The sequence below is a fragment of the Sander lucioperca genome, chromosome 18 (genome assembly GCF_008315115.2).
Source record: "Sander lucioperca isolate FBNREF2018 chromosome 18, SLUC_FBN_1.2, whole genome shotgun sequence".
NCBI lineage: Eukaryota > Metazoa > Chordata > Actinopteri > Perciformes > Percidae > Sander > Sander lucioperca.
In genome coordinates, this window is record NC_050190.1 from 12,718,522 (window position 1) to 12,744,043 (window position 25,522).

Genomic DNA, 25,522 nt, shown 5'->3' on the forward strand with positions numbered 1-25,522 from the left:
GAAGATAAAAATGTATCCCTCTACCCTCATTATATAAATGGAGTGGACAGAATATGTAACCAGTAGACTACCAGTACACTCACCAAAAGGACCACACAGTTGAAAGAGCACTTCCCTATTTTCAACAAAAACTGAACATTATAACCATCATGAAGGTAGGATTTAATGCAGGGCAAATACCTACAGTCTATGGGTAGCTATGTTCCTTTATACACTCATTGAATCTTACTCTTATTTTACCTTGAATTTGACTGTGAGCAACTGCAACTAAATCATTTCCCTGAGGGGATCTGATAACAATTTTTTTTTTTTTTTACATTGTAGCAAGTTCAAATGGAATTTTTTCTCTTAACATTACCAGCTTCGCTCTCTGTTTAACACAGTAATTATATACCTTTTTCACAGACTTGACTTGACATAGCAGGTGTAACACAGGTGTAATCACCATTAACCATGTCTCTATCCCATTAAAGTGTGTCAGCAAGCCTCGTCAGCATGTACAGTGGCAGGGTCCTGAAACCGATAAAGCTAAATGAAGTTCAGCCCTTATTAATATTATTAACACCTGTGGGTTTCCTGCTATCTCAAGTCAACATATCTGCTGGGAAAAATAGTCTATTGGTAAAACTAATGTGGATGCAACCATCATTAAAGTATTAGTTTAACCTGTGATTTTCCTGTTAATGACATGTCATATCAATGAATTAAGGTCTATAAATCTAGAAAGTCCCCATCCACTCAAAAATGTGTTTTGCTTATTCACTTGGATGTTTGAGTTTTTTTACACCGGTGCTTCACCACTTGGTTCACGGTTCCCGGGAATTAGAACGGAGTGAGCTCTCTTAATTTTCGCCTCGTCTCGGACCTCTAGCTAATGATCTCATTTCTATGCCTCTCATTCAGTCAATAAAAACGAACCGCCTCTTTGGCAGTTGCCATGACAACAGAGAAACGATCCTGGCACATTCCCTGTTGTCTCGCCTGCTGTTCCCAGGCAACAGCTACACAAATCCAGGAAAACATCCGAAAAAGACCCTTGGTCGTCCTTCTGGTCGCCCGAACGTGGAATAACTGCAGGACTTGTTTACTCATCAGGATTGCTCGACAATATGACGACTTCTTCCCTTCCTGTTTTAGATAACAGCGACCCCCGTCTAAAACTGACGGTGCAAAACAGAATTAGAAACATTTTTGTAACACAATCGGAAGACTCCAGGTAGGCCTGTGCTTTTACTATACAATGGGCAGCATGTCCACTTCCCTTCTCTTTAACAACCCATTTATAAATGTTTCAATTGAATGTTCCTGAAAATCAATTTTCTTCTCAGACACAGGAAGGAGGACAATGTCAACCACATACCTCTTGTGACAGAGGTGAGAATAAAGCATGTGTTAAAAATAAGGATACAGTTATGTGCTGTCAACCTGTGCATTTAAGAAATATAATATTAAAATAATAATTTAAAAAAAAAATCATATTTTGTGGTCTGTAATGGCTCCCTTTTTAAGATATTTTGGTACATGGAAAGAATTTTGCTGTTTTTTTTTTTTTTATATATAATTTTAGACATCAAGCAGAGTCCTTGAGGCAGGAGTGAACACTTTGCAAAAGACCCTGGTTCTGAAGAAGCAGGCTGAGTTGGACGAGGTGGACCAGCAACTCACACTTAAACGGAAAGAGTTTAAGAACTATGTGGAGGCTCTAGCTCAGAGAAGGTCTGAACTGGAAATAAAGCAACAGCAGGTGAATTGAAACCCCATGAAAGTACTTGAAAGCATGAATGATTATGGACTAGATATTCACTGTTGACATTGGCCTAATACCTAAAACCTTGGGGTTTGTATTTCCACCCAGACTAAAGAGAGGGCAATGAAGTTTGAGAAGTTTGTGGCTGAAAATGAAGTGAAGCGACGCCGAGCGTTGAAGAAGTATGAGGCTGCGCGGGAGCTGAACATTGCGAAACAGAGAGAGATAGAAGACCTGACAGAACAGTTGAAACAACTTAGAGCCAGGTATGAACTATAAACCGAAGCCTTAATGTGAGGATCATGCCCATTAAGTCACTTTTTACCTCAGTTTTACCATATCTCAATTAACAGACAGCAAGTTTTAAAGGAGAGAATGGCAAAATACAAAATCTATGAGGACTACTTGATGAAAACACTAGATTATCTCCCCAGCAGTAAGTTAAACTGACTTGTATTGGCCTCCATAACAGAACTTTTACATGTACCTGTGCTCTTTATCCTAATGAGTTAATTATACACCAGCTGTAAAATTGACCCACATGCACAATCTCTTGCAGCTTACCATGATAATGGGTCTGAATCTTTGGTTATGCCCATCATTCGGCGCCACGAGACCCTGTCCATCACCCACCGGGAGCTGCTGCAGCGTTTGGGGCGTCTGGAGGAGGAAGTGGAGCAGGGGCAGCGACAACTGCAGATCATGAAGCAGGAGCACAGTATTAAAAAATTGGTCAGACAAGCACATATATTCACTGCAGCTTTTCTTCAATTGACGGTGCTTGAATGAACAACATGTTAGAGTTTGTATGTGTGTTGCAGATGGCCAATAAGGAACTGTCTGAACTCCAGAGTGAGTTAGAAACCCTCAAAGAGAAGAACAAGCAGGCAGAGGTTAACCTGCTGATGGAACAAGGCCTGTCCAGAGAGAAGGTGTGCTTTCAAGATTATGAGCTAATTTAGCTAATTTGCAGACAGGAGTTTTGGATAAAAATGTTAACGTGCCATTATCACTCAGGTTGAGAAAGTGGGTTGCTTGCTTATGGCTATCAACAACCTTGCAGAGCAGTGTTACCTAGCAGCATATGGACCTCTGGAAAACATGAACATACTGACAAGGATGGACATGGTGAAGGTAATATCTTCATATCGTTATACTAGTAATTTACGTTCCTTTACCTACCTTTTAACTAACCAAGAGTATGATTTCAGGAGTACATCCAGGACAAGGCAGACACAGAGAGGAGAGCGAGAAGACTGATGGAGTTGGGGTCTGCCATGACAAGTAGAACAGCTCTGACGGACAAAAGAGAGAGGGCAATGAAGGGCATCGGCAGTAAAACAAAAATTAAAAGTTTAAGTTAAGTCAGTAGAAAGACTGAGACAATCAGTTGATGCAGAACTTTATCAACATGATGTCACTGCTTACAGTAATCAAAGTTTGTTCAGAGTTAAAGTTCATTTTTAACCTTGGAAGCAGTAGTTTGACAAAAAAAAAGTAAAACATGACATGATTTTTGTACATACATATTTTGAGTTTGTGTAACAGTTTCAGTGTTAGAAACTCTTAATGTAAAATGATATGCACCCAATTCTGCACCTACAATTTCATACAGATTTTAAAAATAGGGTGATCAAGTGTATTTGAGCATCAGAACTTTATATGTATCTCTGGAATGTGGAATCATTGTTGCATTTTAAAAATACAATGGTTAAAATCAAATGATGCTGTCAGACAGAAAGTAATACAACAATAATAATGCAATGGTATGTATGCAATTTTTATCAGATTTAGATTATACCAACAGCAATGAGAAAAGAGTATGGAGTCTTTGTGATATTTTGAATGTATCTATTAAATACAGTAAATATATTGCAGCAGAGAGAATCCTACTTTTCTATTGTAAATCCTACATATCATGCAGGACCAAACGTTGCATCCATTTACTTTTTCTATTCTGTATCTACCACAAAGTTTGTGTTTTTGTACAAGACACCAAGCATTAGCAGCAATGCAAATGCCTGCTCCATGCTGCCAGACACTGCCATACAGGGTTTCATACAGGCAGCCTTCTTGTGCAGACAGTAATCACCAATCATGTTGCCATGCTACTCCTCTGGGCAAGTAGCAAAACATACTCAACATACTTTTTAGGCATTTATATCAAGTAGTAATCTGGGTTGTCAGGCTGTGAGTATATTTACTCAAGTATAGGCTACTGAAGGACAATTTTGAAAGACTTGTACTTGGCCCATTTCACCAAGTTTTTTTAAATTCATATTTATTTTATGGTATTTTATAGGCTACTTCTACTTCACTACATTTGAGAGGGAAATATTAAACATTTTACTCCACTACTAATAATGTGACAGCCAGTTAGCCTACTGAGATTCAAATATCAACAGATGATGAATTATTGTACAGGCCAATTAATTAATTAAAATCCGCCCCACCTCGACCAGATTAGAGCTGGGCAATATATCGATATCGTGATATGAGACTAGATATCGTCTTAGATTTTGGATATCGTAATATGGCATAAGTGTTGTCTTTTCCTGATTTTATAGTCTGCATTACAGTAAAGTGATGTCATTTTCTGAACCTACCAGACTGTTCTAGCTGTTCTATTATTTGCCTTTACCCACTTCATGTCATTATATCCACATTACTGATGATTATTTATTAAAAATCTCATTGTGTATATATTTTGTGAAAGCACAAATAGTCAACACTACAATATCGTTGCGGTATTGATATTGAGGTATTTGGTAAAAAATATTGTGATAATTGATTTTCTCCATATCGCCCAGCCCTAGACCAGATACATTGAAATGCAGAACTTTTACCATGATACTTTAAGAATAATTTGCAGATAATACATATGTACTTTTACATAAGTACGATTGTGAATGACGGACTTTTACGTAACAGAGGATTTCTTTTTCTTTTTTTTACACTGAAGAACTTCCACACTGTTGTTGACTCTCGTACCTGTCGACTGATGGAAATAGGGGAAAAGGTAACCCACAATAGGCTAATTGTGGGTTGCCATGTTTTACGCTTACATCGGTTACACTGGTTTCTATTTTTAAGGCAATTTTTAGGCTTGGCGGTCGCAAAAAGTCCTCTACGAAGGTATGACGCAAGCATTTAACAACCCCTGTACTGTCCCTTTAACACGAGCACGTGGTATCTGCAAACATCCGGTTTAAGAAAATGGAAATAAGATTGCATCAATGTTTTGACACACAGCTTTGACGCACGGATTCTTGCTAAACTGTAATTACGTTTTCGTACATTGTTTCCATGTTGTTAAAATACAAAGGTCGTGCGGGCAGTCGACCCCGGAAACTGCTGTGGTCTCAAATTAGTTAAAGCTGTTTGTTTCTCGACAGATGGAGGCAGGCAGCCTCGTCTCATGCCGAGAGGACATTTCTTCGCTGTTTCCTGAGCATACGCCGGGTGCCAAATATAAAGTAGGACATGTATTTGGGGTGGGGTGGTGTAATGTGCAATAAGTGATCATAGTCACCCCTCTTAACTCAAACTGTCCGCCGCATAATAATCACACCCATTATCCTTTGTTAGGATTTAAGCAGCCAGTTTTCCACCGTCAGACAAGTGCGCGGAGATGGAAACTGCTTCTACAGAGCCCTCTGCTTCGCACACTTGGAGTCAGTCTTACACAATGCCAGGGCTTTGCAGAGGTCAGTTATCGTCATTACTGCCATCCGTCCAAACTGAAGTCACTTAAAATTTAAGATGGCATTGTCTTTCACTTTCAGATTTAAGGAGAAAATTGTTCAAACCTGCGAAGACTTCTCTTCTGCGGGATTTGATGAGAGTTCCTTCAAGCACCACCTGAACACAGTAAATAATGCATTTCCTTTTACAGTCGCATTTTATTTACTTGCCAGGTAGCATTAGGTCAGTAAAGCACGAACTTATTATCTTGGTGAAAAAACTCCATTAAAATATTCAATAAGGGGAATTTATTGTTGGGAACGAACCATTCAATAAAACAAAGTTAGGCAGAAGACGAGCCGATTATTAGTTTGGTTCTTTGGGTAGGCCATAACAGTACTCCCATAAAGGTGGTGTGTGTGACATAATACACACTTAAAGGCATAGAATGAGGTGTATAGTACAACATACTGTAGATCAAGTTATGATTTTGTGGTTAATGTGCCCCTGCATCTCTTTGTATTAAAAAGGTGCAGGGAATGAAAATCCAAAGTATTCGAAGCACACTTGTAGAACTAGGATGAACAGTTCTTGTAAAACCAATGTGTCAAAATACCCAATTGGTTCTGTTCTCTTGAAGGTTGTCAATGTTGTGGAGCAGTGCCAGGCTGATGAGCAGGAAGACACACTGCTCAGGCTCTTCAATGAGCAGATGACATCTGACAGTGTGGTGCAGTATCTCAGGCTGCTCACTTCAGCACACCTGCAAAACCAGGCAGACTTCTTCTGCAACTTTGTGGAGGCGCCCAATCTATTAGTCTACTGTCATCAAGTTAGTAACAAAGTGTTGCTGCCATCTAGTGAAAAAATTGTAGTTCCAAGTTTTTACAGAAGGATAGAGTCGAAGAAATACAATTGTCAGATTTGGTAATGTCTTTGCTCTCTTCATTCAGGAAGTGGAGGTCATGGCAATGGAGTGTGATCATGTGGACATCTTAGCTCTGTCACAGGCCCTGGATATTTGCATCCACATCGTCTCTATGGAGGGTGATGAACAGCAGTTGGCTCACCACGTCATTCCAGAGGGTGCTGAACCCTCACTGCACCTCCTCTACCAAACGTCACATTATAACATTCTCTACCCACGACCTCGACACTGACCAGAGATCCACGAAGACTCAGCTCAACTCAGGGATATTGACTTTGGTTAAATAAAATCCCAACTGGGCTTTAAGACACTTTTTTTTTAATAAAGTCTTGCAGTGTACAGCAATTCAACAACATTTGCAAATACATTTTTTTTTGCACATTGTGCAATAAGTATTTAAATGAATTATGTAAAAACAATTACATAAATCAACAATTACTTAAATCCTGTCAAAGATGGTCTCTAAATACACATTCCATTAACATATCACTGCTGCTGCTGCTGTTCTTTCTTCTGCTTTTTCTGCTGTGGTGACTTCCGTTTCTTCTCCTGTATTGAAACCTTGGTGAGGGCACTTTCTCTCCCAGCTAGAGGCATGTGAGGCAGGGAGAGCTTTCCCATTTGAGTGGGGTACCTGGTCTTTATCAAATTCTTAAATACAGGCTGGGAGATCAGATGCTTCAAATGCTTTTTCATCCCCTTCACCATCTTCTGCTGCTCTCTGTCCCCTTCCTCATCCCCGGCTCTGCCTGTAGTCATAGACGGCATATTCAGTTGTCTGTATTTGAACATTTTTAAATAAAGGGAACCTATTACAAGAGATTGTGTTATGTTGGTCTTACCAATTAAAAGATCATCATCCAGGTCCACCTCCAGGGCCTCTGCTGCTTGTCTGAACCAGGAGTTGTGCTGCTTTTCCCTGCCGTTGTGGAACTCAATCTTCTCTATCCTTCTTGCCAAGTTCACCCGCTCCTGTGGAGGAACGCACTCAACAGTCAAATATAATCTCTTAAATGTGACAAAGGAAGGACCTAATGCTGGATCTCACCTTGATGGCTTCCATGCATTTGATCTCAATGGGGAACATGGGAAGCTCCTCGTCCTTCCCAAGAGACTTGTAGATTTTTTTGAAGTTCATCATGTCGTCTGGACCTATTATCAGCAAGCTGAGACCCTCTTTGGTGGCTCTCGCTGTTCTGCCACTCCGGTGGACGTAAGTCTCAGATGTCCTAGGAACCTGATGTTCACAGGAGAACATTGGGAATAATAACACCAGATAACATTTACACAAAAGGTTTTCTTTATGCATATGTTGCAGCAGAACAGCCTCTAACACACTATTGCAGTTAAGAGAGCTATAAAGCTGTATTCTTAAAAATCAAATATCTGGCCATGTATAACCAATACTGACAGCTATAACCGAAATTCAGTTCGACAGTAAAGCATCTCCTGCACTATGGCTCAGTAATACATAGTGGTTACAGGTAATAGTAAGTACCATTGTTTATGACTATACTCATGTTGGTTGAATGTAAGTAACTGGCTTTCAAAAGTAATACATGCTATGGAAAAAAAAAGTCTAAAAAAGCTCACCTGGTAGTGAATAACATGCTCAACATTGGGGATATCCAGTCCTCTAGCTGCTACATCAGTGGTCAGTAGAACACAGCTGTGAATGATATTTTGAAATTCAAGTGTCAATTCAGTAAGCAATTGAGTGAATGGTGGAGTTAAGGTTGATTACATGCCAAAGGAAGTGTCACTAAAGAGATGAGAATGATGAGAATGTTTTCTACAACAGAGATTATTATAAGAACTGGGGACTGCAAATCTATCCACTGAAGAAGTTCCTCCCTCCGTTGATTAAAACAAAAAAAATCTCAAAACTTGAAAATGTTGCATTATTAGAGAGACTCATTTTAATTTGCTAAACTATTGTGGTTGCAAACGTATTAGATATGCATTATGATAAAACTCAACAATGAAACTAGTCATGGGAAACATAATCCAGGACTTTTCACACATACAAGAAAAAACCCTTATGGCCTTAGTTGCAGTTAACAGGGTTTTATATTTTAATCACACTAACCTAACCTGAGGCAAACACCTTCAGACCGCTACTGCATGTGTGTGCAAACCTCACCTGTCCCTCTCAGCAAACCTTTCCAGGTTTTTGAGGCGTTGTTTCTGGTGCATGTTGGCATGAAGAGGCAGTGGAGTACAGTCCAAGATAACCAGCAGGGAGTTCAGTCTCTTGATACAGTCTATACTGTTGGCAAACACCATGGTGCGGCCAGGAAACTGGAGCAAAAAGTAATAAAGGTAGAAGTCCTTCTCCTCCTTCTGACAATGGATTCGGGTCTCAGTCAGGGTCTGCACAGTTGCCTCCTTCCGGGTCAGGTCAATGATTTTGGGCTTGGACTTGATCCCCACTTTCTCCATGAGAACGTCCAGCTTGTTCCTCTGGTCCAGATTCTTCTTCTTCTTCTGCAGGAGGCGGGTGGGCAGGCTGTGATCCATGGTCAGTGTGGCAGAGAACACAAAAGTTTGCCTCTTGGGATTAAAGTGCACGGTGTTCAGCATCTCCAGCAGACTCTCCAGCTCTGCAAAGTGGCCTCTCTCCACCATGCGATCTGCTTCATCAATGACCAGGCACCTGTAGAATACATAGGTGTGATTGGCAAAGGACAAAAAAGCAGGAAAATATACGTCGCACCCATGACGCTGCGACAGCACTGCATTTTTTTGAAAAATAATCCATTATATGGCACTTTCTGGAGAGTTTTGTGCAAAGAAATGGAGAAATTGAGTCTTACATGATATGTGCAAAACTGCAAGGTTAAGAGCCTATACTTTGCATTGTTGTAGTATCAACAGGTATTAGGGCATTTAGCATTTACATTACTGTTAATCAGTTATCACTTGATTACACATTGCATTACCTTGTTATAATATAAATAATGTGTCACATGAAGAGACAGTGCAGCATATGACAGTAGCAACAGCTGAGAAGATTTGATCTGTGGTGACCAGGTCCACCTCACACAAACTTCCTTCTCCCATTCTCTCTCCTTACTACCACACCCACACCCACACCCACATTACCACGCCCATGCAGCCCCACCCACGGACACGTGCATTCACTAATTACATTTCTGTACAGATGGTGAAATAATATAAGCAGTACCTTATGTAACAGATTTTTAAACATTTAATGTAACTGGCAAACAATGCTTTCTACTTTTTAAAGAGCACACGTTTATAACAAATTTTTATTTATGCCGTTTGTATGCTGTTACTGTCATTCTCTACAGTATGTAGGTATGTAGTATGTATGTTGTCACTGTCTGTTCGATTGTCCGTGTTTCTCTCTGTTGACACTGTACATATTGTCTGTCTGGTTTTCCATCTTTTTATCCGTTTTAACTCTAACTCTGCAATTTAAATGTTTTTTATGGCTGTCTGTGATTATACTTAAGGGTTTTTCCTTGCTCAGAATTTGTCTTTGCGGGAACACACAAAGCAGGGGGGGGAGGGGGTCTGGGGTCCTCCCCCAGGAAATTCTGAGGGTAAAAGACTTCAATTCCTGCATTCTGATACATTTTTAGGCACCAATTTGTGGTAAAAATGTCAATATTAATTGCAAGGAAATCACAAAATTATGGTGGCAGGTAACAATTCAAAATACAAAATATAATGGATTATTATTATATTCAGTAGTCCAGTAAGGGGGCTTTCACATCCGGGACATGGGCCAGATACAACAACACTTGACCCTAAAGTTCAGTTGTTTGTAGGATTGACTTAGGCTACTTAATCAGTGATGTTGAATATAGCCTACAGTGTAACGGACCACCACAGTTCATACATACATGTGAACCGCGGATTAATTGCAGAGTTTAACCTACATAGTGTAAAACTACTACGTGAATGGGGCACAGCAGAAAGACGGAGCAGAGCGACGCTGCTTGTTCAGGGTTTTCATGTGTACGCCTCTAGGCCTACACTTCGCATCAGGCATTAAAACCAACTGTACCGAATTAGACTACTATTTAACGCGATAACGAGACGTTTTTAACCGCTAATGAAACTGTCTCAATTTAATACTGATGCCGTCAGACGGCCGCGCGGACAGACAGCAGTCGGAGTTCCGGCAGAGGTCTGCGCCCGTCAGCAGCGGCTTCTCACTGTGCAGCCGGTCCCCCAGAGCAGCATGATCACCGGGAGGATCCAGCCTGAACCCTGCAAACAGCGATCCCGTTTGAAGGTGACATGCTTGATTTTGACTGAACGTCCCAATTTAAGTAACCTCTGATCGGGTTGTAGTAAATTAAGTACCCTAAGTTTAAGATTAGGTGTTGGTCATTCTCAACACCTTTCTACCCCCCCCCCCCACTACTTATCAACTCTGGACTCTGCTGCTGCCAGCCTGTGTAACATACATTACTCACCATCGATCGACTGTTAGTTTTAGCTGGCTAACGTTAGCTGTCAACCTCCCGACTAGCTAGTGATCTAGCGAGGATTAGACCTTCAGACCACAGTGGACTTCAGTGGACTCTCCATCCAAACTCCCAACTGAACCTTCGTCTACCACAACTGCTGGACTCTTTCAAATACATGTACTCCCTGTCTCCGCCGATCACTTGGTAGCGTTGGTCAGCTGTCAGCTTACATCAGCTAGCTTCTGTTAGCTTCCACCGACTGACGGCTCGCCCAGCACATCTGTTCGCTGTAGAGCTCTTTTAGCCATGTTTCCCGACTCAACCTAAGTTAGTGTGGGCCACTACCTTTCTGCACTGCCGAAAATGATGCTCCTAAAATATTCCTCACTGCAACTTCTCAACGTCATCTGCTACATCGCTTCAGCTTGCATTGCCAACATAAAATAAAAATATTGTCCTGTTGTCGGCTTCAGCTAAGAAGATAGTTCGCCCCCACACGTCCAAAATTCTTATTCAAATAACCTTCCGCAACGATTGCAGGTTCTTTGCTGGAGCTCTGCTTTGAATGAAGTTACATCGTGACAAATTAATGGACCACTTGCGGAGTGATATGAAGACATGAGTCAGAGGCACAAAAAACGTTGACCGGTCATTATGTTTACCAATACCACCGAACCGTGCCTTGCGACCCCCCCTCCCCCGGAAAAAAAAAGCGGATTTGCATGATTTACGAGAGCTTAATTTTCAGGTACAATGTACTGTAGGTCCTTTGAATGCAAACAGATTGTATTTGGGACACTGGTCATGGCAATAACCAAATATTGTAGGTACCTCAGTTCAGCAGAGTTGGAAAAGTTACAACAACATTTAATTGATGTGACATATTCAACGTACAATAGCTAACTCCAAATAGCAGTCAGTTTTTTCTCTCCTTTTTTAGGTTTAAAAGGGTGATTTTTGTACCATATAAGAAAGAGGTGTAAATTGTGACGTACCTGAGCTGTCTTAAATTCAGCAGATGTGGATGCCTCTCCTGGATCAAGTCCCACAGACGACCTGGAGTGGCAATAACGATCTCTGGTCTTCGGTTTAGCATCCTTCTTTGTTTCTGTTGTGCCATTCCACCCACGAGTATCGCTGTTTTGATGTCTACACAAAAGTTACATCTTTAGTATCTTGACATTCATAATTCTGTTTAATTATTATTTTTTTTTAAACTGGTAATCCATAAACTTTAATGACCTACCTGTAAATTTTGCTACAGCATCAATATGGTGCTTGACCTGAACAGCCAGCTCCCTGGTGGGAGTCAGCACCAGTCCAAGCAGAGGCTGACTCCGACCACCTGCAGGTTCTTCTTCAGCGGCGGGGTCAAAGTCAAACTCTGCATTTTTGATTACGTGAACACACCCTAGCCTCTCATCCTCATCTTTTTCTTCAACGTCATCATGTTCATCATTGCTGTCATGTTCATCTGTGTCACCTTGATCCTGCTCTGTGATGCTTTCACCCTCGTCTCCCTCAGCCTCCATGGTGTCCTCTTTGTCTTCTCTTGTGGACTCATCTACAGCTGGTAAATACAAACTCTCCACCTTTGTGGTTAGCTCAGTGTTGTCATCAACAGGTTTTTCTGAACCGTTCTTCCACTCAAGGATGGCGTGGATCATGGGAATACCAAAAGCCAATGTCTTCCCACTTCCTGTAATGACAGTGCTCACATTAGCTTCACTAATGGAAACATGAGGACATATTGTTATGGGACAAAAACAACGGGTATTTTATCTTACCTGTCTCAGCTGCTCCCAGTACATCCATACGATCCCTGATAGCTGGAGGCAAAGCCAGGGCTTGTATAGGGCTCGGTGAGCTAAATCCAAGACTGCTCAGTGCCTTCAGCACAGGGGAGGGAACAAACAGGTCCTTCCATGCACTAACATCAGCATTTTTGTCATAAGAGCCAGAATGTGCTGCATTTGTCCAATTCTTCATCAGCTTTTTGTTTTGGGGGGCCTTTATCAATTTATCTTGAGTGGATTTTTCTTTTTCCAGAGCCTGAAGTTCTGATGGAGACTCCTGGTTTGGCTGTGTTTCTGGGATTTCATCCTTTTTTATCTGCTGCTTGATCTTTTTCTTCTTTTTCTTGCTCTTCTTTGTGGGTTTTGATTGGGCATCGGGTTCTGAAATAATTGCTGTATCTTTTGAAGCGTCTTCTTTAGGTGTTTTATTTCCCCCTGCCTCCTCAGCTGCAACTACATCCTTCTGTGTCACTTCTACAGAAGTGTTATCTGGTTGGTCCGATTCCTTTGCAGTCGGTTTGTTATTTTTCTTCTTATTTTTGGCTTTTTTCTTGGCTGGCTCAGCTGTTTGCGCTCCCTCTTTGCTCTCGATATCTACCTTCTCTCCAGCCTCCTCTCCCTCGCTGGCTTTTCTTTTCTTCGTTTTCTTCTTCTCCCTTTTCAGTTCATTTGCTGCTTTAGCTGCAGCCTTCTCAGAGTCTATCAGACGGTAATCTTTCAGCTCTTCAAAACACACTAGACCCTCCAAGCCCTCCTCGGAAAAGAGAGTGGGATCAAGCTCCACAGCTTCCCATTTGCCTTTCACATGGATGCTCCGTTTGGCTGGCTTTTGCAGTCCGGAGGACAGACGCTTGTTTCTGGGCTTCATCTTCTTTGTCTTCATTTTACTACAAATAAATACCGAGTTACGACAATATGTTGACTTGGCTCCCTCAAACTGAGTAGTTAAAAGCGTATGTGTGAAGTTAGCTAGCAGCTAGGTGCCGAGCCACTCCAACTAACGTTATACTGTATAGAATGCTCGTAATAATATCAGAAACAACTAGCTTGCTAAACCATAAACACCAATACAACAGCTATAAGTAAAAACGTACTACCTTGACTAACTTTGTTTGGTTTTTTTAAATGTCAAAATATTGTAACAAATGACAACCACGCATGACACGCGGGCGCAGCCATGACAGAGTTAATCACGTGGTTTGAAAAACTTTATTTTGTTGAACAACGGTACAGAGATACGGAAGAGGAATAGGGACACGTCAAAAATGTATTTGAGTTCTGAGTTTAAACTTAGAATTCTGACTTAAAACTTCGAAGTCATTAGTATGTTATTTATTCATAACGAAACAATAACTCGTTTCTGATACTATATGTTAATATCAAATTCTGTTTTATTCGCAAAACAATCACAGTATCTTAAAAACATATTTGAATTGATTAGTATAGTCTGCTATGTGATCATCTTCAAAAAATCTGATATTGATACGATTCAGAGAAAGTAATATTTTCAGACATTTCTATTCTGACTAAACTCAGTGTTAGAGCTGGCGCAGGTCTAAGACTGGATGTGTTGGTACCACTTTCTTAGGTTTCACCTTAGGTTTATACATTGTAAGTAATGACTTTACTAATATACTATTAATATTAATAACAATCACTTTGTCCCAATTAGCCTACAAGTTTGCAGATATAAATGTTAAATAATTAATAAAGGGACACGTTTCTCATTTTCAACCATCAGCAAAGGTTTGTAAGTATAGCCTAATCTGCATAACATTATAAATGTAAATAAATCATTATTAGTTTTCACAATTATCCATCAAGTCTGCAGTTTTTTATAAATATTTAAAGGTAGTAGTGCAGAAAAAAGCCAAATTGGCCTTGTGATGGTGCTCACATGTATATAACCTACACTGCTCTCATATAGTAGGCTATGTGTTTTGCATAGGCTACATCGTTACCCAAGAGCTGAAATGATTTGATTAATTCCAAAATAAAGGCACACTAACGTAAATTCTTTATTAATAGGGATCACATATAGGTAGGCTTACAGAACAGACCTGCACAAGCATTTTCAATTTAAAATAAAAAAAATGCATCAAAATAGCCTTACACAATGTTAAGTGCAAGCACTTCAGGAATCAAACGGCACAGTCATGACTGCTAGTTTGTGGTGGGGTCAATCACCCTGCCCATGAACAGAATACAGTTTGTGTCTTCATGGTATATGAAGAAGAAAAATGGTCTGTTGACAGTAAAGGTTCTGGGTAAGGAATATGCAATAATGCCAGTTGTTGTGGCAGCTGCTGCAGTGGTCCCTGTCTCGTCTACCTCGATCACAGCCTTGTGCAGCACCTGTGATTTCACAGTCAAGATAAAAATTCATTATCTGCAGAGGTTGGAATATGCAAGTATGTTGCTACAGCGTGGTGAAATTGAAAACTAACCTCAGACACTTTGAGGCCTTCTTCCTTACTCAGCTTTGTCAAATTGGCATGATTACTGAAGATACTGGCCATGCCCATGTCTGGTAGAATATTGTGCAGGGAATATGACTCCTCCATCTTGAATTTGGGCATGTTGACCTCCAGTTTGCTGTAAACATGAAGACATGGCCAGCCATGTTGAGTATACACTTTTTTATATATATATTAGCACGTTTGTTGCGGCGTGCTTTTTCCAGCACCTTTCTAGAGAAAATGTCACAAAGTGCTTCGCAGTAATAGCTAAAATACAACAAAATACAGACAGTAAAATAGTAGAAAAACTAAACAAAGACGAGCCTTACAGCATAAAACATTTCCACATAATGACTTTCTATGCACTTACATTTTCTGCAGCTTTTTGATCCAGCTGAGGAACCTCTCAGCAGTGATCCCATCATCAATTACAGTGTAGTCCATGCCTTTGTTGGGGAGCAGGATAAGCATGGAAACACCTTCCTGGTATGGTAGCTTCAGCACCCTGGCACCAAGAGGAACATCTTCCATGAAGTAGAACTTATCCTCTAAAAACATCATTGGCACTTGCACAATATTATAGTTGTCAATGTAGAACGGTGCGTTTTCAGTTAAATTGTGGTTGAAAGGCATCTGCCAGGCTCCTGTGAAGGGAATGATAATGTTTAATTATGGACACTATAGGTCAAAGGCAAAAAACACAAATGTGTTATTAACGACCCAAGATAAAGTTCTGAACTGCACAAGAGTGATACAATTTACCCTGGAAGAAAATTGTGTTGATTAACATGAGTTGGGTCGTTGCATCCAGGGTGGAAATCATCTCTGTCACTTTGTCTTTAGTCTTGTGCTTGATATACTCATTGATGAAGCTGATACTGCCTTTTGTGTCCGCAAAGTCTACGCTTTTGACGTCAGCGTCGAAAAACTTCTTGATTTGGCCTTTAAATATCTCCTTCACCGCAAACTGCTGGCGCATAAAGAGGGCCATGCCTTGGTCCAGTTTCAGTGATCCATTCTGTACGATTCCCTCATGAAGGAGTTGAAAGAGTGTTGGGATAAGTTCTGGCTGGTCAGCCCGCTCCAGCTCCTCCAGGTTGAGTCCCTTCAGTATTTCCTCGTGTGTGACACCATCAGAAGCCATTAAGAGAGCAGCAAAGCTGGTGGAAATGCTCAGAGGTGAGAAAAAGATGTTCTTGTCATGATAGCTGGATATATTTCTGTATAGGTTCATGGCAAAGTCCATATTTTTGAAGGAAAGGTCTGAGATGGTGGCGCTTGGAAGGTGCGCTTGGTGGACAGGAGCAAGGAAGCACATATAGGTTACAATAAACATAAATCCCATCTTCATTTTGTGTACCGCCATATTTTGAGAGGTTTGGTTGCACAACCTGAAACACGAAGACATGTAGATGTCAAGATAATAATAAAATCACAATTTAACAGTAACACGATAACTAACCCATCTACTAAAAAACTATCAAGCAGATTGAATCTCATAAATAGCTTATTTTTTCTATTAACCACCAAAAGCACTTGGATGAATTCAGTTTTGAGATGCAATAGATAGTTGTGACTAAATAAAAAACTGTCTGTAAGATGAACTAACTGTTACGTACCATTCAGCTTGTTCAAGATTGCTTCAGAAAGCTCCATCTATTATTTGGGGAAACAAAGTGCAAGTGTGCTCTGAGCGTTACATATTAACCACGACACACCGCCTCTTGTGTTGTTCCAAATGGAGTCAGAGCTGTTTTTCAAACATTCAGGGCCTCTTTTCCAGAGGTGATGTCACAAGAACCATCAATAACTGCATGTTAACTGCATGTTGAGTTACAAAAACTGAGACGTGAGAAACTTCAGGGGGAGTGAATGTCACTTTAATCCTGGAACAAGAACTAATACATTAAATGAAAGAATGTGCTATGGTAACATGTGGAATATAACAAAAATGATGAGTATTTATTGTAAGAATGTAGTGAGTGAAAATAAACACTACCAACATTCTGTCTTTTGCAAGTGCATTTTGAATAGAAAAAAAGCCTAACAAATCCAAATCAAATGAAAACAATAATTAAATAATGGAATTTTCTTGGAAGTCATACAGCACAAGAAGTCCAACTTTGAATGACATCCAATACTTTTGTGGAGGCATCAAGATAAATCCATGCTGAGCAGTCATTGGTTCCAGAAAACATAATTACTTTAAACAAACTTAACAGTTTTGATGCTGTTATGTGGTCTATTTATCAACATTGTGTATTGCAACATGATTTTATAAAATTATAAAACCAAGAGAAGAGTTTGTTGTATTCATACAAATACAACAAACTCTTGAGAGTGAATGCACGGTGAAACATTTTTGATGTTTTGTTCTATCTTTGGATTTTAAATTTGTCAGTCACCCTTCATTCTCACTATTTTACTGTTATTTCTGAAGGTCATCGATTAGCCAATGGCTTCCATAGCTTTAACTCAAGGCAACCTCAGTGCACATGAATGTATCTATGTACAACTGATGTGAACAAAGTATTATTGAAATACAGGAGAAGTAAAATCAGTGCAATTAAAACAATATTTCAGGATACAACTATCAACTGTTTGTGGAGATACATTAAAGTGAGAATGGTCATTTTAACAATCCTTTCTTTATAATAAATTCCCCATCATGACAAATACCGATGAGGAGAAACAGTAGATGAAGTCATATACTAGGTAGGCTGGTTGGACATGTCAGATGTTTTTTTGGTTTTAAGTGATCATACTGTGCTGGAAAAAATTAACTATGCATATATCTATTAGATGCAATTTCATGGTGTTTACAGATTGCTTCTTTGTTCCACATTACATGTTAACTTATTCTGGACAAGATATGAAAAATATGCACCAGTCAAAAGCATCTCAGATTCAGCAAATAGCTAAATAGAATTATTTTGTTCACTGTCCATCCAAAATGGACAAAACACCCTTACATTAAATGTTTGTGAGCTGTGTATTCTTACATTTCATTATGCCTACTTATACACTTAATGGTAATAACAAAGCTACAACATCACTATGTTGTCGTCTAAATACCCTGGGAGTTCACTCTTAGACGTTCACAAGTAAAATGATCGCTGAAGTGAGGAATAAATGACCCACACATGGTAGTGCTGATGGCTAAAAGATATTTCAGTACCATAAATGATTTCAAAACTAAAGGTGTTCTGGTATGGCGGGTGTTGGGACTCACATCTTATGTCCTACAAACGCAAGTCCAATGTAAAGGTAGGGGGCTCCGTCATCATGTATCAAACTCTTATCTGTGGTCTTAACAATGGTTTCCTATGGCTTTCAAAAAACACCCATCACTGTATGTATTCACGCCAAAACAAAGTTAAGACATCCTTTGTGTGCTGAAGATTCATTTCCATCTCTTCCAGAGAAAAAAACGAGAATAAAAAACAGTGTACAATAGAAATAGAAGGCGCCATGGTAAAAAGGCAATTGCAAACTTGGATTAACTGCATCATGAGTTCTGTGGTCACCCTTTTCCCAGCATCAGTGTCTCACTGAGTTAGATAGGACTAACTGCCTTTTCTTTGTCGTAGTTCTCTTCTCTATAACCTGTCAGCGAACTAACCACTGGAAATGTGTCAGCCTTCTGACTGTCCTTACTGTATGTTCGCATGTGCAAAAGGTTACAGGAAGGAGCAAAGCTACCCCTGTATGGGGTTGCCAATCCTGGCAGCTGGTAAACAACATAGGCAAACCTTGCACACTTTCACTGGCTGGGCTTTTGTTGTTGGTCCTCTTCAGAGCCAGTGTTTACAGATCCTAGAAGAGGGGAGAGGGCTTAGGTTAGTATATTTCATGTATTTGTAGGATAGGCTTTTTGATCAAATTCATTAAATAATCTGCACTATATTTATATTTAAAAAATCAGATGTACTTACCTGAGCCACCTGTTGATTTGGTGTCTGGTTGTTGAGGAATGTTTGGCTGAGCATGTTGCTGCTGCCTAAGAAGTCACCAGAGAGAATTTGTATTAAAATCCATGCATTCGTTTTGCGTTCACTCAAAAGGGATGGACACAATATCATGAATACTTCAATCAGTTCTAGCTATAAATTAAACGCAAACAACAAAGAGGATTTAATGAGGACACCATCAAATTCAAAAATCAGTGCTCATTGCAGACTATTGAACTGAATTGCTAATAAGTGTTTACAATATTGTGTCCACCCCCAATACAATAGTCACCAGGCATTCAGTTAAACCTACCGATCAAAATAGGCTTGTCTCCTCTTCCGCAGTTCCTCTGCTGTAAGCGCCTCAATATGGCCTTCTCTGAGTCCTCCTGCAGCACTCCCTGCTGCCTGGCTCCCTGATTTCACATTTCCCATTTCCGACTCTGATGACTTGTTGCTCATCACTGCTCCTATAATATTATAAAAAACCAAGGACCCAATTTTCAGTATTGACATTTGTAAAACACAAAATGGCAAAATTATGATAAATATATGCTTAAAACGTTATTATTGTGAACCTGAAGCACAATTTGTGAAAATGAATTGGACTCATTGATATGATTAATGGGAAAGGCCTAATTAAAAGTGCAGTGTATAAAGAATTGAGTTCATGAAATCAATTGTTCTGTTACTTTCATACTCAACTCTTTTTTTATAAACCTCAAATTTGCCTGAACGAAGAAACAATATCATATTTTAAAACTCAGGATTTACCTTGCATGCTAAGCTGTATGGCCCTGCGAAGATCAGCTTCTTCATCTTCCACATCTATGTCCTGCCTGCTGAGTGCCAGAGCTTTCTTCAGCTGTTCATCTTCATCCACAACCTCATCCTCCACACCAAAGCCCATTTCGGACTGGCTCAGAGCTGCTGACCTGCTGCTCACAGTACAAGGCTTAATCAGTTGCCACAAGTAAGTAAAAAGCTTTAATTTAGCAACTTCGAACATAAACTAAAATACTTCTCTTCTCCATATTGTACTGTCTGCACATACAGTACATACCCTGCACTTGGCTGGGCTTCATCCTCTCCGATAAGCCTTGGTCGCTGCTGCTGCTGCACCCTCATAATCCCAAGAATCTGCTCTGCTTCACACTCAGGGAGGTTTCCTCGGATCACAAATATGGAATAACCTGCACAAATTCAACTTTCAGAATCATTTATGCTTTGCAACAACTAAATATAGTATGATAAAAGTCAATTGTACAATACCTTCTTGTTGTAACTGTGCAAGGAAAAGTGCTAGATAGGTGTCTGATATCAACTCTGGTCCAGTCAACAGCGAATTCAGGTTAAACCACTGCAATGAAAACAAAACAATGATTTTTAGTAAATCCAGCTGTGTTAACATTATTTATGATAACAAGTGCCTCATACCTGTTGCCCAAGCTTGCGTATAGTAAACCAGTGCTCCTTGTAGTTGCATATGAAGGCTTTCTCATTTCTGAAACATGAAAGTAGGATTTGCTGTCACGTTAACTGTAAAGTAGCTATGTGATTAAGACATTACACAATAAAGTCTTGAAAACTTTACATTGGATTAATCATCAGGCTCTGGTACTCCCGGCTGTTGAAGAGGATTAGCTCCAAGCCCCACACACTCAGTGCATTGCTAATTACCTAGAGGAATTAGATGACAGAAAAGGGAATTGATATTACTGACTTATAATGGTTGTTATTAAGCAACGTTAAAAAGTGAATCTCTCACTTGTATTGAAAAGAACCCGCTGTCATCCATGTTACCAGATGGTTGCTAGAAACAGATTCACAAAACATAAAGTTAAAAACTGTTTGTTAAGAGCATGTATAAATAGGCTGATGCACTAGAATTCACTTTTCGTCACCTGTAAGAAGGTCCTATACTCCTCACTGGCCATACCTCCCTCAGCCATCCTCATTCTTTCCTCTTCATCAAGCTGATGAGCAATGGAGGACAGATCCACAGGAGTGAAATACTCACCCTGCAGGAGGTTGTTGAGACAGTGTTGGGCGCAAAGAGAGCCCTCTTGCTACAAATACAATAACATAATACATAAATACATATAATGCCACTACTAACATTACTGCAAGATAAAAAATAGTTAGCTTTATGGACATGGAATTAGCTAACGTTAATACTAAAATGTGATGGATTTGGTCTGTCCCTACGGTAACAGCCATACACCAGTAAAGCTACATACAGTTAGCTTACGTAACGTTAAACAACAAACAACTAACGTTACTCTGCTTTATGAGACCAGATAGCTAACTATGTTAAGCCAGTTCGTTTTCCAACTTGACAAAAACAACATGATTGCGGCTGTTATAAAACTTCCTGCGTTGTTACTCCTAGCTGAAAAGAAACTTTTCATATCTCTGACTAGCAGGTTCGGTTAGCATTTTAGCTGTCTGGACAACAATACTGCCAAACACCACAACAAATCTCTCAACACCGGCCAGATAGCGCCGGTAAACAAACCGCCGCCAGAAGGCCCAAGGCTTTCCGAATAAACACGACGAATTAGTTGGGGCTTAATATTTTAAGTTAAACGTTTAACTTACTTTCTCATGAAATATGGAATCCATATTCAGCTTTCTGTCAAACATTCAACTTTGACCTCTAGCCCCGCTGCATTCATTACCATGGAAAGAAGGGACAGTCTCGACCACCGCCCTCTAGTGGCTCGGTCCCTACCATTGACACATATAAAAGGTCCCTACACTAGCACATAGACTGTATATGCACTAGCACCGTCTACATTCATATCTCCATTTGCGGATTTATACATTTATACCATCATGGAAATCACTGGCTGTGTGGGACACTCAGAGCAATGCAACTACTATACATAGAGACACTGATCCAAAAATTGTCTTGTTACTTTTTTTGTCCGTAATATAACAACAATTGACAAAAATGTTATAGATAGTGCGTTCCATTTACCTCGGAACTCGGAGCTGGGAATGACGTCCCTTAACCTAGCTAATAATTGTCCACCTGAGGGCGAGTCTATCAGATTGTTTTGTTTACAAAATGCTTGCTTTGACCAGAGGCATATTGACGGGAAATTTTAATAAATAAGTGTCCTATTTGATTAATAAACTAGCATATCTGTGCTTAACTACATTCAAATATTTATAACTGTTCAAATTATGGTTTAATAGCGTCGCAAAAGGTTTCGATTACAAGTGGAACAGTCTCCTAGTGACACCTCCTTTACGGCAAATGGAATATGGCGGAGGGTGAGAAATCCTTAGACGGACTGGAGCTCAGCAAGGTATGATTTTTAAACAGCTAATATAGCTAGCTGTCAGTGGTTACTGCCACTCAAGGACAAAACTCTGAAATATAATGTGTTAATTCCTTTCTACAAAATAGTTTGACCGGACAGTTAAAGGGCATCTACTTACCAGGTTAGCATTCGTGGTTAGCTCCTGTGCTAGCTACCTAAATGGTTAAAATGTCTCTGCAGAGGCTGCGATATTACTGCTTAGTGCTTACCAACAGTGAGTGTATGTTGCTGGTTTTGGAGCCAGTACTTGTTGTACACAACACAGTCTGGGGAAATATGTCAGTGTTGTCCGTTGTGTTAATAACCATCCTGTGTTATTTTGGTGGGTGCTTTGTCCAAAGCGCTTCAACATGAGTTTTGCACGAGTTTATCAATTTTAAGCACCATTGTCCCGATTGTTTTCCGACCTCAAAGTCTTGCAACGTTTTGTTAGTCATAAACTGTTGTCCAAAATGTTGTTCGCGTTGTGTAAGTGAAAATGGCCTAACGTTACTTGGATATGATTTTGTTACATTAAATATTTACAGTTTGTCACTTGCGGTTACATTGACTTAATGGAGTACAACAAACAAAGTGACGGACATTGTTTGAAGCAGATGTGGCCAAACCTTACAGAGCCAGCACTTTAAAAATGAAAATGATTGGATAATATATTTTATTTAGTGTAACTCGAGTCTCCACGTACAATGTGCAGTATTCCACAACAGCAGTTAATTGCCAGTATGAATGCTGAAAAAAAAATTATGAAATGAAATTGAAAAAAAATGCTGGCGCAATACATGCATGTGTAAAACAGGACACTGTATAGAAATCCAAATTCATGCACAGCTGTGAGTACTGTAAAATGTTTATCATGTAAAACTGCTACGTTTCAGCTTACACTTTCCATAGGGCGAAGAAAGTATTTTCTAGGCCTATGGTTCTACCCTTTTTAATATAAAGAAGTCAATCCAAGTGTTATTCACACTCCCAAATTTAGGCTGAATTACCAAAGATCACCTTCCAGTCACTGATTAGATATTTTATTAATTGCTGATCCAGTCACTGATTAGATATTTTATTAATTGCTGATTATTTATCAGCAATTTATCATTTTTAACGTGTTCTCTACCATACTGTATGATATAATATATAGTTGGTACCAATATTAGTCATTCTAGCTTCATAGATGTCTGTCAATTCCAACAGTAAAAACTACCCTGTGTACATGGTGCTTTTCATCCAGCTGCCAGCTAATACAGGAAGTGTCAATGTGAAAAGGCTTCATTAATTTGGCAGACATTAGGAGAAAGCAGTGTGACTACTTCCTTACTAATAACTATTAAAAATAAGATTTTTTTTATTTTGATGCCAGGCTGTTTGTTGTGCATGTTTTCCCCATTTCAGATTTCTAAAGACAAAACAACTTGTGCTTTGTAGCAGCATTAGCAGCAGTCAATACAAAATAACATATTTCTGCCTTTATTGCAAATGTTTACATCTTTATCAAAAGCCCTTAAGCCAAGATTTGAAGTTTAATTGTTACTTAGTAAACATAATGCCTTGCTAAAGTTTATCTGTGTATCACTATGAAAATACTGGCTTATAAATGTGGTTATGAGTCATAAAGTGGAGTGTGTGGTGTGAGTCATGCTTTTCTCTGTTGTCTTTCAGCAATGGCTGGAGGCTGCAGACAGCAGGGCAGAGCTGTTCTGCTACCTGAAGGACCAGGTGCCACAGATCTTCTGCCTGAAAAAGGAGTCCAGCCCTCAGGAGGAAGAGGAGCTCATGCAGAGCCGGCTCCTCTACCCTCTGGAGTGCTTCCTGTTTGGAGAGGCTCCTCAGGAGGGTTTGGAGAAGCTCAAGCAGGGCAGCAGTTCCTCCCAGCTCTGTGGACGTGTCTTCAAAGAGGGAGAGACTGTCTACTCCTGCAGGTCTAAAAACATTTCAGATCTTCTTTAATAAACAAGTTATAACAGCAATAATAATAGCAGTTATGATAAAATACTAGGTGTTTATTTACTCTTATTAGTAATTTTGAGTACTGGATGATTAATGTCAGTATTTAGATAAAAAAAAAATGTTTTGGTTGTTGCTAACATTTAGACATGAAATGCAGGTAAAAGAAAACTGTATTCGGCCCCAGTGGAGGTTACTGGATTTTGTATAAAGCCACAGAGTCATATTTAAGAAATTACTGGTACATCTTTGCATAATTAGGTATAATTAAAGACCAGGGTGTATTCTAGTAGGTATTCTCAATAAACAAGGTACTATATTCAGACAGATGCATATAGTATTTTATTAACTATTTATTCTTAATAAATGGTATATACCATAGGACAACAAACAAATCTCAATAACTTGCCAACTACAAAAAAAACTTTAGTAACTAGTCACGTTAACACAACAATGATAAGTAACTTTAAAATAACTCAAGGAATAAAAAATAAAGGGTCTCAGTTTTGTGTGTGTGTATAATAAAAAAAGTGTCTTAAAATGAGTACATAGTCATTGAAAACAGGTAGATGTAATATACTGTATAATGAGGCAAAGGTGTGTTTGCTTCTGTATGAAACCAGTCCTGTGATACTATAATCAATATGACAACAGTCAATGACAGTGAATCAGCATCAACACAACTAAACTAAAGTCCATGTGCTCATCACGTTTACACTGTACATGTTTACATTAAAGTATTGATTAGTCTTGCTTTGCCAGACCCTCCTCCAAAGCGCGCTGGAGGAGGGTCTGGCTAGTCCACACAGCATTCGGGGATGGGAGGAAAACGTGCTCTGGTTTATTGGCATTTCTTTAAACCAATCACAGTCGTCTTGGGCAGCGCTAAAGCACCGGAGAAAAGCCGCGGTGCCGCTGCAAAATAGGCTCGGAAGGAACTTGTTTTGGTGGAACATGTGTACGTTTAGTCATGCAACAGAAAACTCAGATTGGACAGATAGTCTAGCTAGCTGTCTGGATTTACCCTGCAGAGATCTGAGAAAAGGTTTACCATAGTCCTCATAAATCGACCGGAGTTTTAAATGCCAACACAAAGGAAGCCCAAGGCAACGGATATCTGGCCTAAATGAGTGAAATCCAGCGGATTTTCCGGCGGCAACGGAGCAATCCTGGTAGAGGAACGACAAGTATATAGACTAATGTTTAATTAATGCAGAAGAGGTTGTTATCCATTTTAGTTTGG

General features: G+C 39.7%; 6 protein-coding genes and 1 long non-coding RNA gene across 10 annotated transcripts in view; 3 read left to right on the forward strand and 4 right to left on the reverse strand.

Annotated features, from left to right (window-relative positions):
* Positions 1–796: 796 nt before the first annotated feature.
* LOC116035772 lies at positions 797–5,366 on the reverse strand. 2 transcript variants are annotated; one of them, XR_004101449.2, is made up of 4 exons: positions 5,280–5,366; positions 2,930–3,042; positions 2,312–2,440; positions 797–1,160 (listed from the first exon to the last, which is right to left on the reverse strand). It is a non-coding gene; the product is annotated as an uncharacterized LOC116035772 (long non-coding RNA). The 2 variants fall into 2 exon arrangements; XR_004895707.1 differs by lacking the exon at positions 5,280–5,366 and adding an exon at positions 4,739–4,772.
* On the forward strand, positions 1,007–3,469 carry si:ch1073-416d2.4 (coiled-coil domain-containing protein 42 homolog). Its single transcript, XM_031279088.2, has 9 exons — positions 1,007–1,216; positions 1,329–1,374; positions 1,568–1,744; positions 1,856–2,013; positions 2,101–2,183; positions 2,307–2,479; positions 2,569–2,679; positions 2,765–2,881; positions 2,959–3,469. Exons 1-9 carry the CDS (start codon positions 1,110–1,112, stop codon positions 3,109–3,111), a joined length of 1,125 nt encoding a protein of 374 aa, XP_031134948.1. The 5' UTR covers positions 1,007–1,109; the 3' UTR covers positions 3,112–3,469.
* On the forward strand, positions 4,896–7,179 carry LOC116035771 (ubiquitin thioesterase OTUB2). Its single transcript, XM_031279092.2, has 6 exons — positions 4,896–5,026; positions 5,143–5,223; positions 5,336–5,454; positions 5,533–5,617; positions 6,072–6,263; positions 6,385–7,179. Exons 2-6 carry the CDS (start codon positions 5,143–5,145, stop codon positions 6,589–6,591), a joined length of 684 nt encoding a protein of 227 aa, XP_031134952.1. The 5' UTR covers positions 4,896–5,026; the 3' UTR covers positions 6,592–7,179.
* ddx24 (DEAD (Asp-Glu-Ala-Asp) box helicase 24) lies at positions 6,681–13,806 on the reverse strand. Of its 3 annotated transcripts, none has more exons than XM_031279084.2 (9): positions 13,698–13,806; positions 12,592–13,487; positions 12,051–12,503; positions 11,800–11,953; positions 8,503–9,015; positions 7,953–8,028; positions 7,408–7,596; positions 7,202–7,331; positions 6,681–7,108 (listed from the first exon to the last, which is right to left on the reverse strand). In XM_031279084.2, exons 2-9 carry the CDS (start codon positions 13,481–13,483, stop codon positions 6,846–6,848), a joined length of 2,670 nt encoding a protein of 889 aa, XP_031134944.1. In that variant the 5' UTR covers positions 13,484–13,487; positions 13,698–13,806; the 3' UTR covers positions 6,681–6,845. The 3 variants fall into 3 exon arrangements, with proteins under 3 accessions (XP_031134944.1, XP_035850492.1, XP_031134943.1); XM_035994599.1 differs by having other exon boundaries at positions 13,708–13,795; XM_031279083.2 differs by having other exon boundaries at positions 12,592–13,799.
* Positions 13,807–14,594: 788 nt separating this feature from the next.
* On the reverse strand, positions 14,595–16,796 carry si:ch1073-416d2.3 (protein Z-dependent protease inhibitor). Its single transcript, XM_031279086.2, has 5 exons — positions 16,679–16,796; positions 15,822–16,450; positions 15,430–15,703; positions 15,048–15,195; positions 14,595–14,955 (listed from the first exon to the last, which is right to left on the reverse strand). Exons 2-5 carry the CDS (start codon positions 16,423–16,425, stop codon positions 14,764–14,766), a joined length of 1,218 nt encoding a protein of 405 aa, XP_031134946.1. The 5' UTR covers positions 16,426–16,450; positions 16,679–16,796; the 3' UTR covers positions 14,595–14,763.
* Positions 16,797–16,923: 127 nt separating this feature from the next.
* Positions 16,924–21,737, reverse strand: atxn3 (ataxin 3). Its single transcript, XM_031279091.2, has 11 exons — positions 21,611–21,737; positions 20,914–21,078; positions 20,778–20,822; positions 20,604–20,689; positions 20,447–20,513; positions 20,282–20,369; positions 20,073–20,202; positions 19,784–19,947; positions 19,323–19,479; positions 18,995–19,059; positions 16,924–18,875 (listed from the first exon to the last, which is right to left on the reverse strand). Exons 1-11 carry the CDS (start codon positions 21,653–21,655, stop codon positions 18,823–18,825), a joined length of 1,065 nt encoding a protein of 354 aa, XP_031134951.1. The 5' UTR covers positions 21,656–21,737; the 3' UTR covers positions 16,924–18,822.
* A 326-nt stretch (positions 21,738–22,063) lies between these two features.
* ubr1 (ubiquitin protein ligase E3 component n-recognin 1) overlaps positions 22,064–25,522 on the forward strand; it is a 20,576-nt gene continuing 17,117 nt past the window's right edge. The window contains exons 1-2 of the mRNA XM_031279082.2: positions 22,064–22,326; positions 23,995–24,254. Of these exons, the coding sequence (XP_031134942.1) occupies positions 22,282–22,326; positions 23,995–24,254 (305 nt within the window). The 5' untranslated portion in view covers positions 22,064–22,281. The remainder of the gene's footprint in view (positions 22,327–23,994; positions 24,255–25,522) is intronic.

Coding starts and splice junctions, on each gene's coding strand:
- atxn3 (XM_031279091.2), bottom strand. CDS start 21,655: ATGTTTGACAGAAAGCTGAATATGGATTCCATATTTCATGAGAAA. Junction 20,690..20,777: donor GCGGGTTCTTTTCAATACAA/GTGAGAGATTCA, acceptor TAATTCCTCTAG/GTAATTAGCAATGCACTGAG. Junction 19,060..19,322: donor AGACAAGCCTATTTTGATCG/GTAGGTTTAACT, acceptor GTGACTTCTTAG/GCAGCAGCAACATGCTCAGC.
- si:ch1073-416d2.4 (XM_031279088.2), top strand. CDS start 1,110: ATGACGACTTCTTCCCTTCCTGTTTTAGATAACAGCGACCCCCGTCTA. Junction 1,217..1,328: donor ACACAATCGGAAGACTCCAG/GTAGGCCTGTGC, acceptor TTTTCTTCTCAG/ACACAGGAAGGAGGACAATG. Junction 1,745..1,855: donor TGGAAATAAAGCAACAGCAG/GTGAATTGAAAC, acceptor ATTTCCACCCAG/ACTAAAGAGAGGGCAATGAA.
- si:ch1073-416d2.3 (XM_031279086.2), bottom strand. CDS start 16,425: ATGGCGGTACACAAAATGAAGATGGGATTTATGTTTATTGTAACCTAT. Junction 15,704..15,821: donor CAACACAATTTTCTTCCAGG/GTAAATTGTATC, acceptor TTCCCTTCACAG/GAGCCTGGCAGATGCCTTTC. Junction 14,956..15,047: donor AAGGCCTCAAAGTGTCTGAG/GTTAGTTTTCAA, acceptor GTGAAATCACAG/GTGCTGCACAAGGCTGTGAT.
- LOC116035771 (XM_031279092.2), top strand. CDS start 5,143: ATGGAGGCAGGCAGCCTCGTCTCATGCCGAGAGGACATTTCTTCGCTG. Junction 5,618..6,071: donor TCAAGCACCACCTGAACACA/GTAAATAATGCA, acceptor GTTCTCTTGAAG/GTTGTCAATGTTGTGGAGCA. Junction 6,264..6,384: donor TATTAGTCTACTGTCATCAA/GTTAGTAACAAA, acceptor CTCTTCATTCAG/GAAGTGGAGGTCATGGCAAT.
- ddx24 (XM_031279084.2), bottom strand. CDS start 13,483: ATGAAGACAAAGAAGATGAAGCCCAGAAACAAGCGTCTGTCCTCCGGA. Junction 7,597..7,952: donor AGCATGTTATTCACTACCAG/GTGAGCTTTTTT, acceptor TGTGAACATCAG/GTTCCTAGGACATCTGAGAC. Junction 7,109..7,201: donor GGATGATGATCTTTTAATTG/GTAAGACCAACA, acceptor CTATGACTACAG/GCAGAGCCGGGGATGAGGAA.